This window comes from Microcaecilia unicolor, chromosome 6 (assembly GCF_901765095.1).
Source record: "Microcaecilia unicolor chromosome 6, aMicUni1.1, whole genome shotgun sequence".
Lineage (NCBI taxonomy): Eukaryota > Metazoa > Chordata > Amphibia > Gymnophiona > Siphonopidae > Microcaecilia > Microcaecilia unicolor.
Window position 1 is genome coordinate 147,306,773 of NC_044036.1, and position 17,295 is coordinate 147,324,067.

Here is a 17,295-nt window from a genome sequence, read left to right on the forward strand (position 1 = left end):
GAGGCATATTTTCAAAGCACCTAGCCTTCCAAAGTTCCATAGAAACCTATGGAACTTTGGAAGGCTAAGTGCTTTGAAAATATGCCTCATAGGTACCTATGTGTCTCTATAAAATAATGCCTAAGTAGACACCTTCCTGGCCTCTGAAACCAGATGACCCATTTTAAAATTACCTTCTTACCTCCAAATTCTATATAGTGCATCTAGAGTTGTGCGTGCAAAGTTGGGTGTATTCTGATTTACATGCACAACACAATTGGTTGACAAGCCAATCAGCACTGATAATTTCATGTTAACAGTTATCACCATGAATTGGCACTAGTTTGAATTTACGTGCATTACTTGCGTATTCTACTTGTGGATCTCAAGTGGGCATGGCCATAGGAGCATGGGTGGGTTGTGGGCGTTCCTAAAATGTCTGTGCCTAAATTTTAGTCACATGCATGGCACTATGTGTATTCTAGAAATCACACCTAACTTTAGGCACAGTTTATAAAATATGCCTAGGTGCGTTTTCCATCGGAATCGATTTTTTTTCGGAACCAAATGTGGAATCTGCCCCTTAATGTGTAATCTAATATTGTAGAAAGGCATGTATGACTGAACTGGAAGAACTATGAAGAGAATACAAATTTTCTTCCTCGTGAAAACAGTTAATCATGTTATATTGTTGTTTGTAATTAGAATATCATTTCATTTCTCTGCAGGTGTTGTGAAGCGAATCATTCCAGCTGTGGCTTCAACAAATGCTGTTATTGCAGGTAGCCCTGAAAGAAAAAAAAAATGGCAACATGAACTGGTAGACGTTTGGTCTGTTTTTTTTTGTTTGTTTTTTTGTGAGTGTGTGCTTTTTATTTTGCTTTACCTTTACCTGTACTGTGGATCATGTAGTGACTCTAGCAGTCACATTCAGAAGCAGAACTACAGGAGAGAGCGGATTAGACCTTATTCGTGCGTAGTGATGCCACACTTATATTCACCTACTACCTCAGGGGCCCTTTTACTAAGCCGCATAGGCGCCTACGCGTGTCAATTTGGAGTTACCACCTGGCTACCACGTGGCCCGGATGGTAATTTTGTTTTTTTTACACACGTCCGCTATGAGCGCCGGAAAGTAATTTTTATTTTCATACGTGTGGCAGAAACCGTGCGGTAATCGTCATTCTACATACGTAGACGATTACTGCATGGTTAGCGCATGAGACCTTACAGCTAAGTCAATGGGTGGCGGTGAGTTCTCAGATTCAAAATGTATGTGCACCAATTTTTACTTTGCCGCTTTTCCATTTTCAGCAAAAAATTAAAAAAGGCCTTTTTTACAGGCGTGCTGAAAAATGGACTGCGCTAGTGTAGGCGCGTGTTTTGGGCACGCGCAGATCCATTTTTCAGCGCATCTTAGTAAAAGGACCCCTCAATTTCTTCTTTCATATGATATTTCTGTGTGTTTTTTCTGATCCAGTATGGGTCTCTGATAAAAGGTTTCCCTATGATTCCACATACAAACTGGTTACATCTTTTCTCAGGAATGTTCTTGAACCTGGCCCAGGGTGTGAAGTAAAATTTCTGTAATCTTCAAAAACCTTTGTAACATTTTTGCTTTTTTTTATTCACAAAAAGCCAAACTATTTGATGCTAACTGAACTTTCTTGCTTCTTTCATTGGTCTCAATGCTAAGTTTTATTTTTTTAGAAATGCTTCTGGAGTAAGTGATGTGCATATTTTTGGCTCAGTCTCTGTTGAAAAAGGAAGAGGGTTTTTTTTTTAAAGCACTTATGCTGCAATTCACAATTTATAACCGTGAACTTTAAAGTTGAAAAATATGCCTGTTTTATATAAAGAGAATATGTGTGTCTATTGCAACTTTTATAATAGCTATTTTCCTCATGTGAAACCTGCTTTTTAACACAGAAAATGCTATACAAAATGACTTACTGTATGTAGTGGACTAAGCCATTGTTTAAAGACTTTAGGTATTTCTCCTTTTAAATATCCTCCACAGCTTGAGTGAGGGAGGAGATCTCTGGTTGCTTGAGAAATAGACTTTTAACAGTCTTTAAAAAAATGTGCATGCTTAAACATGTGTAAATCTCGGAGACGTATCATCTCCGCCCATATAATTTGTTGCTTTTCTTTCATTTAATGTTGACTGTGATTTTGGTAGGGTAACACAATTTTTCCTTTTGCTAAGGTAATAAATAGAAATAAAATAGAACAAAAAAGAAGATAAGATGATACCTTTTATGGAGCTAACTTAATACATTTTTGACTAGCTTCTGAAGGCAATACCTTTGAAAGCTGATCAAAAAATGTATTAAAACGTTAGTCCAATAAAAAGTCATCTTTTATTGTTTCATTTATATTTATTACCTTTAAAAGTGGAGTAACACAGCTACCACACTATTTTGTCCTTTGTACTAAGGAAGAATAAAATACTATTTCTGGTGGGAGTAATAAGCTGTGATGAGATTTTATAGAAATACATATGATATCCCAATGGTATCATTACATAAGTATTTCTAGTCCTTTGCTTTCACTCAGTTGGAGTGCACAGGTCAAATTACATCACATGTAAACACTGCATAAAACAATATAGAACAAAATTTTTTTTTTTAATGACAAAGTAAAGACATATGAAAAAACAACTCAAAAGTTAAAACAACGCATGTTGTCTCTCATTGGCTTTCATTCAACAAAAGCAATGTGTTTTTATTCTTTTTCCAGCTGCATGTGCCACAGAAGTTTTTAAAATAGCCACAAGGTACCGTGTTTTATATTTTTCAGTTCAGTTGTATACATCTTTAGAGGCGTAGGCTTACAGGTGAAAATAAATATATAATTTTATCCACAGTGCATACATTCCTCTGAACAATTACTTTGTTTTCAATGATGTGGATGGACTGTACACATACACGTTTGAAGCTGAAAGAAAGGTCAGTTTCACTAAAGAGTGATGGATATGTGTGGCTTTGGGCTGCTTTATTTTTGGAAATTTCAATTCTTGAGAGTGTACTATAGTTCAAAGATTGTATCCAGTTATACTATTAATGCGCAGCATGTGGTATTCTGACATACAGTTAATAGTACAGCCAAAGTTAAAATATATAAGTAAACATAAATGCCTTGATTTCAGAAATTAGAACTTCATAAAGCAGAAACTTATCTTCAGTGAATGTGTAGACTTTGAGCAAAAAATGATAATTCAGGAAAATATGTAATTATTTGTACATAGGATGATCAAAAACTTTTGTTGCTCCTGTGGAGCCTTCTAAGTACAACAGACAACCCCTGGATTTTATAAAGTTTGCTCAGATTTAGGTGCGATCCTGTGATGCACATGCAAGTTAATTAATGAGACATTAGCAATCAGTAATTGCGTGCACATCTGCCTGTACGCTAATAACACTAGGTGCCTAAATCCCATAATGTGCAGCCCAGATAGGGGCGTGGCATGGAGGGGCATGGGCGGATCAGGGGCATTCTGAAAATTTGGGTACACTGTTAAAGAATACTGGGGATGTGCACCCAACTTGCATGCCACGATTTATACCAGTTTTCAGCAGGCGTAAGTCCTAGTGCTTAAAGTTGGGCATGGGAACTGGGGCTACGCGCTGTCCTATAAAGGACACAACCTGGAGCGTCCTTTATAGAATAGCACTGCATGCCAATTTTTGAGCACCGTTTAGTGAATCTGGTCCTATGTGTTAGTATTTTGTGTTGATTCTTCTGTTGATTAGCAAGTAGAATTAGCAGAGTTAATTTGCTCAGAGTTCGTTCATCCAGCTGTTAACAAAGCACTATCAAAAGTATATCATGGAATGCCCAAACTATTCTTTTTTAATTCTGTATTTCCATGTCGTCCCGCAGATCAATCCAGAGACTTGCGGTGGGTTATACCCATCTACCAGCAGGTGGAGGTAGAGAGAAGGCCAGAGCTCTGTCATACAAGACCCTGTTCAGCAGCCAGTATTCTCTCTATGTAGCAGGTGGATGATTTTAACCTGTGCATCGCTGGATTGATACTGGCTCCTAGCCTATCCCACAGGTTCAGTTGAACTTTGAGGTGTAAGAGTCATTAGACTCCGGATCATACCTGGTGGTGCCATGTCCCTCCCCCTTCCCTCTATTGCTGCTGCTGTTGTGCTTGTTGGATTAAAAAAAAAAAAACCACCATCACAATATCTTCTGCCTCTGTAAAAAAACAAAAATCCCAAACAGAATCTGGCTAAAGCCACTTTAAAAGTGCCAGCAGTGCTATATTTGAGCAGTTGGGGGTTGAATTTCCAGTAATTGCTCTGCCTCTGCTAAATTTGATTCGTCTAAGTGTGAATACCTGTTTTTCTTTGCTTTCTGACCTTATGGCCACTCCCACTGAAACAGTCGAGCACTGCTCATGGTGTGGGAACCAGAGAGCAGTGCTGGGGACTTGCAGCGTGTGTTCACACTTCTTCACACAGTCCACTATGGACTGAGGTTTCTGCCGGCTGGCTTAGGGATTTTGGCAAGCTTGATGGGGGAAGTTTTGGCGGGTTCCGTGGTACTACCCTCATCCTGTGCATCAGCAGCTGCCATCTTTGAAGTGCTGGTGCACTCTAATTCAGTCAGCCACCCGCAGTTTTCTCTCCTGTAGGTCAGTTTTCTCCCTGGGGCCAATTTAGGAGATTTCTCTTTTGTGGCAGCTGAAACTCAATTCTCTCTGGAGTTTGTACTTTGGATGCACCAGGCTTTTTTGCTGAAGAGATTTCTGGCTTCTCAGGCCTCCTCTCCTCCCCTGGGGGCTTCTGTTGCCCAGGTGTCAAAAATGGCACATTTGGAGCTCCACAGAGAGCTTATTTATTTATTTGGATTTTGCTCATACCTTTTTCAGTAGTAGCTCAAGGTGAGTTACATTCAGGTACACTGGATATTTCTCTGTCCCAGGAGGGCTCACAATCTAAGTTTGTACCTGAGGCAATGGAGGGTTAAGTGACTTGCCCAAGATCACAAGGAGCAGCAGCGGGATTTGAACCAGCCAGCTCTGGATTGCAAGACCGGTGCTCTAACCACTAGGCCAGCTCCTCAGATCATGACTCAGAAGACCACCTCTCTGGGGTCTCGTGCCAGTCGCTATCGGATTCATTGGAGGAAGAGAAGCGCCTGTTGGAGGAGGGTGATTATCCCATGACCGCTTGGCTGGTCAGGAAAGAGCAATTGTCTGCTCTAATTTCTAAGGCATTGGAGGTGCTTAATATTTCTGCATCTGATCCTCTCCCTTTGGAAGCTACCTCGCATCCTATGATTTGGGGTACTAATAGTCCACCTAGGACTTTCCATATTCATGCTGTGATGAGGGTTCTTATTGGCTCAGTGGGATACTCCTGAGGCTGGATTGCAGGTAGCACAAGATATATCTCGTCTGTACCCTCTTATGTCAGAGGAGTTGGAATCGTTGCGGCTTTCTAATGTGGATTATTTGGTCACAGTTGTGTGCAAGAAGACTACACTGCCAGTGGAGTGCGTTACAGCCCTCAAGGATGTCCAGGAGAGGAAGTTGGAGTCCTTCTTAAAGCTGTTCTTTGAAGTGGTGGCCTTGTGCTTGCAGGCCATGGTTTGTGACTTTTATGGACCTGCGCTTCTTAAGTTGGGTCCAGAAGGCTTCCTCTCCTGAGGAGTTAATTCAATCTCTGCATTGTTAGAGGTGAATATGGCCTATTTAGCAAACTTATTGTATGACCGTCTGTGAGCTTTGGCTGAGGAGCTCTTCTTGGTGGTTACTGTGTGATGCTGGCTCTGACTTTGGAAAGCGCATGCCTTTTTGGAGAGGACTTGGAAAAGATTGTGAAGGATCTAGGTGATTCGGAAGGCCCGCACCTGCCAAAATATAAGCCAAAAGCTTTATTCCATTCTTCAGTCATGGTCCAGATTCCAGGATGCAAGATGGTACAGAATGGGGAAATCAAGTTCGTTTCAGAGGTCCCATTTCCAGCAGAAACGGCAGTCCTTTCGGGGAGACAGACGTGCTTCTACCTCCACTTTTTGGGTGGCCCCAGCCGCTCGCACTTCCCAATAATATGGTCTCGGCCCATTCCTCAAGAGGTCAGCATCAGGGGACAGCTGTCTCTCTCTCTGGAGGAATGGACCAAGATTGCATCAGACAAGTTGGTCTTGGAGGTGATCAGAGACAGTTACAAGTTAGAATTTACTCGTCCTTTGTCGGATTGTTTTCTAGAGTACCTATGCAAGGCCTCTGCCAAAGTTGTCGCAGTTCAGTCCACCCTCAGCAATCTGGTGTGCGTGGGTGCTGTGCAAGAAGTGCCTCCCTCGGAGGCAGGACAGGGCCATTATTCCATCTATTTCATGGTGCCAAAGAAGGGTGATTTCTTTCTTCCCATGCTTGATCTCAAGTATGTCAACAAGGCTCTCGGTGTCAGGCACTTCCGCATGGAAACTTGGCGGTCAGTCATCACGTCCATTCAACTTGGAAAATTTGTCACCTCACTGGACCTAAAGGAGACATATTTTGCTGCATATTCTGATTTGGCGGCCTCATCAGCATTTCCTGTGCTTCTCTGTGCTCGCTCGGGGAGCACTTTCAGTTTGGATCCATGTCCTTTGGGCTTGCGATAGCTCCAAGAACCTTCTCCAAGATGGTGGTTGTGGTTGCTGCCTTTCTTTGGCGAGAAGGCATTTGGGTCCATCCTTTCCTGGGCGATTAGCTGATCAGGTCCTCTTCCTGGCAGGAAAGCATGCAAGCGACAAACAGAGTTGTTGGTCTCCTACGCTCACGTGGGTGGGTAGTCAACCTAGAGAAGAGTTGATTGACTCCCTCTCAATCTCTCGAGTATCCCAGGGTGATCGATACTGAGGCAGGGAAGGTTTTCCTTCCGGAGGCTTGACAGCTGAAAATCTGCTCTCAAGTTTCTGACCTTCTGTGTCTTCTGGCCCTGCGGGCACGGGATTACATGTAAGTGTTGGGCTTAATGGCCTCCACCTTGGACGTCCTGACATGGGCTCAATGCCACATGAGAACTCTGTAGCTGTCGCTTCTCGGTTGTTAGTCTCTCATGTTGGGCAATTACCTGGTTTGACTCCCGTGTACTGCTCAAGCCAAATTCAGCATTCAGTGGTGGTTGAGCATCACACTGTTGGGGCCAGAGAGCCCAGTATCTTTGGTTGCAGGCAGAATCTGCTTGGTTTATGAACCGCCTAGAGCTGAGGGCGGTTCGGTACGCACTGCAGGCCCTTTGCATTTATGTTGTGAGGCCAGGCAGTTCGTATCCTATCTGGCAATGGTAGTGGCATTCATCAACAGAGGGGGGCCACAGAGTGCTCCCCTGGCTTGGGAGTCTTCCCTCCTGTCAGTGGGCAGAGGTTCATCTTGCCGTGCTGTTGGCGCACATAGAGCTTGAATATTCAGGTGTATTTTCTCTGACAGAACATGTTGGACCTGGGAGAATGGGAGCTCTCATTAGATGCCTGCCTTCAGATCGCAGATCTATGGGGAGTACCAATGTTGGATCTGATAGCCAGGAGGGGCAGTGCCAGGGTTTTCAGATTCTTCAGTAGAAGGAAGGAATGTGTTATAGAGGCCTTAGATGCTCTTCTTCAGCCTTGGTCGACCAACACGCGCCTTTGTCTTCCCACCATGGCCAATGATCAGTCGGGTTCTTGGCTGCATCTTTTGTCATCTGGAGCCAGGCATTCTGGTGATGCCGAATTGGCCCAGAAGGCCATGGTGTGCGGACCTGATAAGTTTGCAGGTTGACTTTGGCTGTCAGGCCAGAGGGATTTTGCTGATGCAGGGTCCAGTGCTCATGGAGGATCCTTCTCTGTTTGGTGTTACAGCTTGGCTCTTGAGGGGTCGCAATGGAGGAAGAAAGATTATCTGGAGAGGGTAATTACGACGTTATTCCAGACAAAGAAGAGGTTGACCTCAGTGGCTTATGCGAGAATTTGGAGAACTTTTGAGGCCTGGTGCATCTCCAGAGGGGTGGTGCCCTCATCGGCACATTCTGTCGTTTTTGCAGGATGGCCTTGAGTTCCCTGAAAGTGCAAGTGGCAGCCTTACTATACTTTCAGGGTCACATCCAGAAGTCGTCTTTAGCAGCCCATCCAGATGTTCAGTTTCTTTGGGGGAGGGGGGGGGGGTTTAACCATTTGTGTTCCCTCAGATGGTCCATCTTTTCATCTTGGAGTTTTAACCTGGTGTTCCAGGGCTTCCAGAGTTTAATTTGAGCCCTTGGATTGGCCCATCTTAAAGGATCTTACATTGAAGACTATCTTCCTTGCAGATATTCTTAAGAGTCGGCTCGCTGGAATCACAGGGACAGTATGCATGGTAGTGTTGTGTTTAGCAAGGCGCTGAGCTGTGCTGCGCTCAGGAGAGAGGCTTAAATTTATTTCTCCACAGCTTGAGTGAGGGAGGAGATCTCTGGTTGGACAGCAACTGGGATCAGCAGCAGCTCAGGCCTTTAGCTGTGTTGAAATCCTTTTGTTGCCTGCAGTTTTTCTTCACTGGTGGCTTTGTAATCAGTGGAGCTAAACTGAGTTTCTGGCGGAGTATGTCAAGATCTGCTTGTATTATGGCAGTTGCTGTTTGATGTTGGGTCATGGTGCAGGGGAAGTTTAATGTTCCTGTAATCCATGGAAAGCCCTTTCTGCTATCCATGAGAGGCTTCTCAGCCCTCATTTCCTCAGAAGGGGAGACTTTGGGGGTGGCCTTTTAGTCCTTTGTTTTCCCCACAGAAAACGTGGGAATGGCGGCCATTTTGTCTCACATCCTGGAAATCTGCAGATAATGGAGTCAGGACTGTTTTTGCATTTCCTGATGCTGCAGGCTCCGAGGACAAATTCTGCACGTGCTGTTTTCAGAGGGATGCAAGATCCATAGGAATCTTTTTTTTTTTTTTTTCTCCCCCCCCCCCTCAGAATTATGCTGTTTCACAAAGCCTTCCTGCTTTTCCTCAGAGCCATCAGAGACCTGAGTCTGCAGAGACCATGAAGAGACCATGGTGGGATATCTAGGAGGATTGGGAATTTTATTTATTTGGTTTTTCTGCTTGTACCTTTTCAGTAGGAGAGCAAGGTGGGCTACATTCAGGTACGCTACATATTTCCCTGTCCCTGGAGAGCTCACCCTTTAGTGTCCAAGACTTTTAATGTCCTTGGCCATGGCTTCGGGGCATCAGACCTCAGTGGCTTTGGGACTAGCCTTGCTGATAATGTTCAATTCCTTAGCGTCCCTCCGGATCATACCAGGATTGGACTGATGGGTTGTGCTCGCCTTCCAGCAGGTAGAGACTGAGAAAATACTATAGCTCTAATGCATAGCAAACAGAGAAAATAATGTTTTAATTAAAAAGCTTGTACTGAATAGAATACATGTTCAAAACCTTTATATTCCTGTGAATTTGACTAGCATTCATAGAGGAGTATTTTCAAAGCACTTAGACTTACAAAGTTGCATAGTAACCAATGGAACTTTGTAAGTCTAAGTGCTTTGAAAATGAGCCCCATAGTGCTTCATAAATAAAGTATCCCATTTATTGCTGTGAATAAGGGGGGGGGGGGGGGGGGGAGAGTTGAGCTACCGTATTTTTTTTCTAATGTTGGTGAATGCAATTAATTTCTCAAACAGTTTGAATACAAGCTTTTGAAAGCAACTTAACAAGGAAGGATTATTGACCTGACATTTTAAAGGTAGCATATCCTGGAAACTTTTGCCTAAAACACACCTTCCATTTATATAGCTTCCCACTATTCCAGAAACTGTAGGATAGTTGTGTCCATCAACCAGCAGGTGGAGATTGAGAACAGAAAACTGAGCTGAGGCAAAGCTCTCTTGGCATCCAGTCTAGCTCCTCAGTGTTTTTTACCTCCAGCAGGTGGATGGACATACTTTTCAGCCTCTACTTCTGAGTGATTTGTTCCTGGTCCAGTTGGTCAGCTGGTCCCCAGTTGAACTTTGCAGGTGGCTTGAGTCTACAGAGTCATATCTGAAGGTCTTCAGATCTCTGTCAGACAAGATGCTTCTGCTTTCCTGAGTGTCAGAACATGACATCATCACTCAATGTAATTTATGGAGTTTTTTTTCTTTAAGAAAAAAAAAAAATCTAGGATACATTACTTTGGAAATACTTCTAGATTATTTTTCCAGCCCTGACAGTGATTTGTTTCCTGTCCTTTGAAGGCTATTTCTGTAGTTGGCAGAAGGTACTTAGGGCCCTGTTTACCAAGGTGTGTTAGTGTTTTTAGCGTGCCTACACTTAGCGAGTGCACTAACTATGTAGGCGCCTATAGGGATATTGTAGGCACATACAGGTTAACGCACGTAAATGGTTAACGCACGTAAATGGTTAACACGCGTTAAAAATGTTAAAGTGCCTATAATGCTGCTTAGTAAACAGGGCCCTTGATATGTATGTTTATATTTAATATGCAGTATTTATGTAATTTTATTATTTTTTTTCACTTACTGATATTTGTGCACTGGACACATTATTCTTAACACCTTCAAGAATAAAATCATGATCACTGTTTTTACTCATTAGGAAAGAGAATGCTATCCTATGTGGACTAAAATAATTTGGCAGACTGCTGTTATCTACTATGCTGGTTAAATTTGCTTCTAAATTTTTTGTAGGATAATTGTGCAGCTTGTAGCCAGCTCCCCCAAAATATAGAGTTTTCACCATCGGCTAAACTTCAGGAAGTTGTAGATTATTTGACAAATAATACTTCATTGTGAGTATTTAAAATTATACTTTTGTTTGAGATGTATTTGCTAGAAATTTAATCTCATTACATATAAACTTTTGTATATTGATGAAATGATGATTTAGTGTTAACATTAGATTGAAATGATTCTTCATAGAAAAACTCTGAAGGAAGGGGGTGGGGAGTCAAAAAGATAGTAGACTGCTGGTATGTACCGCAGCTCAGATTAGAGGGGATAAAACGGTGTCAGAAATTAAGTGTGCATGAGATAGCTATAAAAGGGACCTTAATGGGGAATTATAGATTTTCACAATTAGTGCTTGTTTCATATCATATTATTGTATCTGTATAAATATAAGGACTTCGATCCACAGAGTTTACTATGATGGTATTTTGACTAGGGCTGTATTGAATATTCGGCCGAATATGGATAATGCATTCAGGGGCCTAGAGTACCAATTATTTGGTACAGTCCTACTTTTTCTGATAAAAGTTCATGTGGATGTATCTGTTGGATACTTGAATATTGTTGTTTGATGAAGGAAATGGTCTCCAATCTTACATTTCACCATTCATTCAAATATCCCAACCAGGGACAATAATTTATGTAGTTCAGATTTCATCACTACCCCAATTCCTATAAATTGTCTGTATTTTGTTTTATTATTTTTCAGTTGCATTTAAAACATATGCATTATGACCAAACTTCTTTGCAGACCAGACTAAAAATATATCATCACTTATCCAGTTTATAAGGAAGGGGTAATTTCATCTAAACTTATTTGATTAAAGGGAATCACAGATCAAATTGGATCTGTAGCAACACAGTGTGCAGGTACCAGTGGGCTGAGTTGGTGAAGCAAGTGGTCCTTTTCTGCCTGCCAACATTTTGCATATTTTACAGGCAGATGAAATCTCCAGCTATCACAGCAACTTTGGATGGGAAGAATAAAACACTTTATTTACAGGTGAGCAATACGCCTTTATTCTTTGCAAATTAAAATGTGTAATTTCTGTGCTTGAACAAATATTGGTTTAAAATAAATTGTTCTCTTTTACAGACCGTAGCCTCAATTGAAGAACGAACAAGGCCAAATCTGTCTAAAACATTGAAAGGTACTTATTGTGAAACTGGTTTAAATCAAATTGAAAGTTTTATGGAAGTAATTATACCACTGGATGCTTGCCAATGAAATTTTTTGAGGTCACATACATTTTGAGGTTGCTCAGGATCACAGTGGGATACTGGAAGTGGAAAACAGGTTCTCATGAGAATTAGCTACTGAGGAATAGTTTCATCCCAAGCACCTTAAAGGGGTTGATGTGTACAAATTTCTCATTAACGATGGTAGCAGCACTTAAAGGTTAATTTTTCTTACCTGAATGCTTATCACCATATTACAGTGCTGCGTGTATCTATTAGTATTATAAAAATAATAATTATAAATGGTGCAAGCATACATCAGTTTACATACATAAATCTAAAACAAAGGGTGAAACCATTTTTTTGTTTTTGGCTGAAACCAAATCTCCAGTCGAAATTGCCATTTTGTCAGTGGAATCAGCATGAGCAGGAGTGGCTGGGAGATTGCTTCTTCCCCCGATTAGTCACTAGACCACCAGTGATGGTAAGCAGGGCTGTGGGCTACACAGATTCAGTTTCAGTTGAAAATCCCGGTGCATTTTCGGCTGAAACTAGGCCAAATCCGAATTTCAGGCCGGTTTCAGCACTGAATCCAAAATTCAGTCAACTTTCTAATCTAAAACCCAGGTTTAATGGCCTTTCTTGCTCTTCTAAATCCAACATCAAGGTAAGTTATGTAAGGTATTTATTTATTTATCCCACATTTTCCCACCTATTTGCAGGCTCAATGTGGCTTACATAATTCCGCAAGTGGTGATTACCAGTTCCGGATAGGAGAAATACATAGTTGGGGCAAAGGGATAGATTAGGTTAGGTTACAAGAGGAAAGTTCGTCCTACGATGAGAGCTAAAGGTAATAGGTTAAAGTTCAATCATGACAAAAAAAATAGCTTGAACAATTAGGATCATTAAACTGGAAATCAAGATAATTAGCAAAACAGTTGAGATATAGAGAACACATGTTGTATAATTGCGTTTTGTTAATTTGAATTTATGAGGAGTTGTTATTGTATGCTTTCTTAAATAAGTTTTCAATAGTTTACGGAAGGTCGTGATTGTTATTTTTATGGATTTTGGTAATTCATTCCAAATTTGCGTGCATATGTAAGAGAAGCTGGATGCATATGTTAATTTATATTTCAGTCCCTTACAGTTTGGGTAGTGGAGATTCAGGAATGTTCGTGATGAGGTACAGTCAGTAGTGCAGTTTAAGGTCCTCATTTACTAACGTGTAATAACAGAATTTAATGCAAGCATTATTGTTAAAGGGGCCTATTTACTAACATCACAGGTGGCCTACTGCAAGGCTTGTTACATAAAGTGGTTCTTGTGTTAGCATATAACTTTTAGTAAATGACCTATTGAGCACATAACTCACCATATTGTACATTAGGGACTAATTTATTAACATATGTTAACATACTAAGGGCCCTGTTTACTAAGCAGTGCTAAGGACGCATTAGAGTTTTTAGTGCACGCTAAAAATACTAGAGTGACTGAGGCATATTTTCAAAGCACTTAGCCTTCCAAAATTCCATAGAAACCTATGGAACTTTAGAAGGCTAAGTGCTTTGAAAATATGCCTCTTAGTAAACAGGACCCTAAGTTTTGTACTTGAAACAGTGGAGGGTGACATGACCTCTTCAGGGTAACATAGAGCGTCAGTTGGCAAAGCAGGATTTGAAGATTGGCTTCCCACTGCTATAGCCACTATACGACTTCACGCATACTCAATTTCACCGAAATCGAGCATTCGCACTGGGACGGGAAAGCAGGGCAGGCAGCGCAGCACCGAGTATCATCACAGGAAGAGTTCTGTTGGTGGGGCTTGGGGACTCCTGCCAACCCAGGTATGTGTGGTTGTGGTGGGGGTGGAGAGCGGCAGGGAAGCGGTGCAAAGTGTGCCCCCCCCCCCCCAAAAAAAAAAAAAATCAAGGTCTGGCTACGCCTCTAAAACTGCGTGGTCTAGAGGTTCCAGAGCGAATGCAAGATGATCTATGAAATACTTGACTTTATGCTAAACTTCTGTTTCTCCAGTGACCTGCTACTGTATTATCATTCTTAAAAAATGTATGAATGTAACAGGTCAAACATTTTTTGCTGTACTTAAAATGGCTTTGTTAAACATCAGATTGAGGCCAAAGACTCTGAGGGTCACCTTCCTGCTAGCCTCATGCAGAACAGCCTCCCTTCCATGAAATTCCTCTTGCTGGCTAATAGATTTTCAAACCTCTGAATGTTTTTAGTGAGCCTGTCTCATGGTTTTATATAAACTTGTGCTTTTGAGATTGAAAAAAACTTTTGTTTAGTTTTTTAATTGATCTTTAGATTATGTCATTATCAGATTTACTGGCATTTTAAGCACAGGATTATAGCTACATTTTTATCTAATGTAAACACTTGTTTTGATAAACAGATTGTGTCATTTGCTGTCTCTCTCTCTCTCTCTCACAGAGTTGGGTCTTGTGAATGGACAGGAGCTTGCAGTAGCTGATATTACCACACCACAGACTGTGCTATTCAAGCTTCATTTTACTACCTAATCCTTCCACAAACGGTTACGAAGAAACACATCTGCAGAGCTTGTAACACACATGTTGGCACTGAAAGGATGCGTGATGTATCCTTAGCTGATTTTATATTTTAACATTAGTGTTGCTATTTTAACAAATATTTAACACATGATCTGTAATCTAAGAACCAGATGTAGAAGAATGTTCATTAATGTACTGATATATTGTAAAACTGAAAATCCAGTACAGTGGACATTACTGTTAAATTAACTTGTCATTTTATGCAGCACCTGTAATTCTGTGGCAGTCAGAGATGTTCACGGTTCTACTTGTGATTAGAAACCTCCTCCTCAGGGAAAATCCCTTTTAATGAAATTTAAGAAAAGTGCATTTTTATAAATGAGCTGAATCTTGTCAAAAATCAGGAGCAATTAGACAGGTATAAGATATGAATATTTTCCCTGTATTGATTGGATTTCAATGATCATACATAATTAGACTCTTGACATATCCTATCTCTTAAACAGTGTAATTAAGCTGAAAAGACATCTGTATATGAAAAGCATACAAGATATTTTCACTGGTCTCATAGGGGCTAGTGTGTAAAGTATTCTAGCTGAAAGCCCACTGACTCTCAAGCATGGTGCTAAATTCCTAAATCATCATCACTTCTGTGGTTAAAGTATTTATTAATAAGACATAAAGAAATCTTGTACTTTATGCTTCAGTCTTTTTATTTATTTATTTATTGAATTTTATAATTTGAGAACAAGAATTACTTGTCTCAGAGATACAGCCATAGTTAAAGGAAACATTTTAAAATTTATTTCCAACAATCTTATACAAACAAGTTATACATAATCCCAATTTCTAACTAATATAATGGAAAAATAAGTATATCATGTTTAGAGGCTTCCTTAGACCCCAATAAGCCTGGGGGGGGGGGGGGGGGGGCGTTTATAAATGAGAAGACTATTAAGGAAAATCAATATAATAAACAATACGGCGTTTCCTGACATTTCTATTTCGTTGTTATTTTATACTTGCTTCGAGTCCAGAAAAGATTTTAGCTGTTCTGGTGAATAAAATATATATTTAGTATTATTCAGCCTTACTAAACATTTACATGGGTAAGCCAATAGAAAAGAACCCCCCAACTCCACAGTTCTCTTTCTCATTGCTAGAAAAATCTTCCTCTTTTTTGCTGAGTTTGTTTTGTGACGTCAGGATAGATCCAAACTTTTCCACCTCCAAAGAGGGTTTTGTTATTTTTAAAGTACATCTTCATTATAGTATTAAGATCTTGTTCAAATACTAACGAGACAATAAGAGTAGCTCTTTCAGAGTTCTCGTCTGAGTGTTCCAACAAGTCTGAAAGATTTTCCAAATTTATATCTTTTGGTAACATAGTCTCTCCTTCTTCCTTTTTTGCACTAGGAATGTAATACAATTTATTTATAGGCGGTATCGCTTCTTGAGGAAATTTCAAATTTTCGGTTAAATATCTCTTGAAAAGATCCAATGAAGTGCAGCTTGGGATTTTAGGAAAGTTTAAGCACCTGATATTTAATTGTCGATTATAATTTTCTAATATTTCAATCCTTCGACGAGACTCTATATTATCTTTTATCACAACGTCTCTAAACTTTTGAAGCATTTCTACTTCCTGTTGCACTTTGGTAACTTTTACAGGTAGCTACCTCACCTGATGTCTTTTGTAATGTCTTGTCCATTTTATTCAGCATCCACCAAATCAATTCTAGGTTTATCTCCATTTTCTCACGGGGAATCTCCTCGGAGCACAGCGTGTATTGCAGAGTTGGTCTCTCGCTTGGTGTCTCACTCCTCACACTTCCGGTGGGTTGTTGGATCGCCCCCAGCTCCGCAGTCGACGCCGGACATGGAGGCAGTATATTCGATGGCGGTGACAGGGAGACTTCCTCTCCCAGCGTTGACTCCTCTTCTCTAGTTGGCAACACTATGGGATCCGGCTCCCTTCTCGTCAAGGAAGCGGTGAGGAATCGCTCGATGTTTGGCTGTATTGGGGTAGAGGTGGAGGGAGGTGGGGGAACTGTCCTCACCACCGCTTTTCGTTTTGTATGTGGCATCTCTAAGGCAGAAAAGTATACTCCCGTAACAGCTTCTCAGGAGCGTTTCACTCAACGTCCGACTCCGCCGCCATCTTGACACGCCCCCCCCTTTTATGCTTCAGTCTTAAGTAAATTCTAGTAAGTTTATGCAAACTGTAAAACAGTATCACCTTTTGCAAATATGCATTCTGATAACATGCTTCTTTGATTTATCAGAAAACTAATAGCTGTAAAGGTAAAGTTTCTGTCAACATTCCCATCATGCTGGAATGTTGAAAGGATGTTCTTGATAAGCATGTTAATTGGGTGTAATTTACATTCATGTTGACTGCACTGTTTACATGCAGTTCATACATGTGTGGCTTGATACAGAGTTTCTATTCTATTTTATTTTCATCTGTAAGAACAATTTTTTTTAATTATCTAAACAAAATCTGCAAAACTAAAGTTTAGAATATTCATCTAATATTTCATTACAGCTTTGATTCACACAAGCTTCATTCCTTAACTTTATTACACCAAACCCGCTTATACTTTACTCAATATATATGGCAACAGAATGATACTGAATAGTAGATGTTTGCATTTAATTGCTCATATATTAGTCCCAACTGGTTAACAAAAACAAAAAAACTCAAATATCCAAAAAATCTCAAAAATATATGACTGGAGCAACACTGTCACTTCTTATAGATCATTTGTTGTAAGTCTTTACTTTTTAATTTAAGTTCTTTATAGCCAAAGATTTTTCCTAAATTACGATATTGACCCAGTCTGCATAAAAAAAATTAATCTTGATTTTAAAATTTATGAAAACTTATAAAATCTGCTTGCTTGTAATGAATAGTGCTCTCAA

The 17,295-nt window shown here is 40.5% G+C and overlaps 1 protein-coding gene across 6 annotated transcripts in view; it reads left to right on the forward strand.

Annotated features, from left to right (window-relative positions):
* The window catches only part of UBA3 (ubiquitin like modifier activating enzyme 3), a 61,020-nt gene extending 45,958 nt beyond the window's left edge, over positions 1 to 15,062 (forward strand). For all 6 annotated transcript variants that reach the window (XM_030205231.1, XM_030205230.1, XM_030205233.1 and 3 more), the window contains 7 exons: positions 708 to 761; positions 2,722 to 2,758; positions 2,849 to 2,930; positions 10,619 to 10,719; positions 11,597 to 11,660; positions 11,754 to 11,808; positions 14,291 to 15,062. In XM_030205231.1, the coding sequence (XP_030061091.1) occupies positions 708 to 761; positions 2,722 to 2,758; positions 2,849 to 2,930; positions 10,619 to 10,719; positions 11,597 to 11,660; positions 11,754 to 11,808; positions 14,291 to 14,379 (482 nt within the window). In that variant the 3' untranslated portion in view covers positions 14,380 to 15,062. The remainder of the gene's footprint in view (positions 1 to 707; positions 762 to 2,721; positions 2,759 to 2,848; positions 2,931 to 10,618; positions 10,720 to 11,596; positions 11,661 to 11,753; positions 11,809 to 14,290) is intronic.
* The last annotated feature ends 2,233 nt before the right edge of the window (positions 15,063 to 17,295 follow it).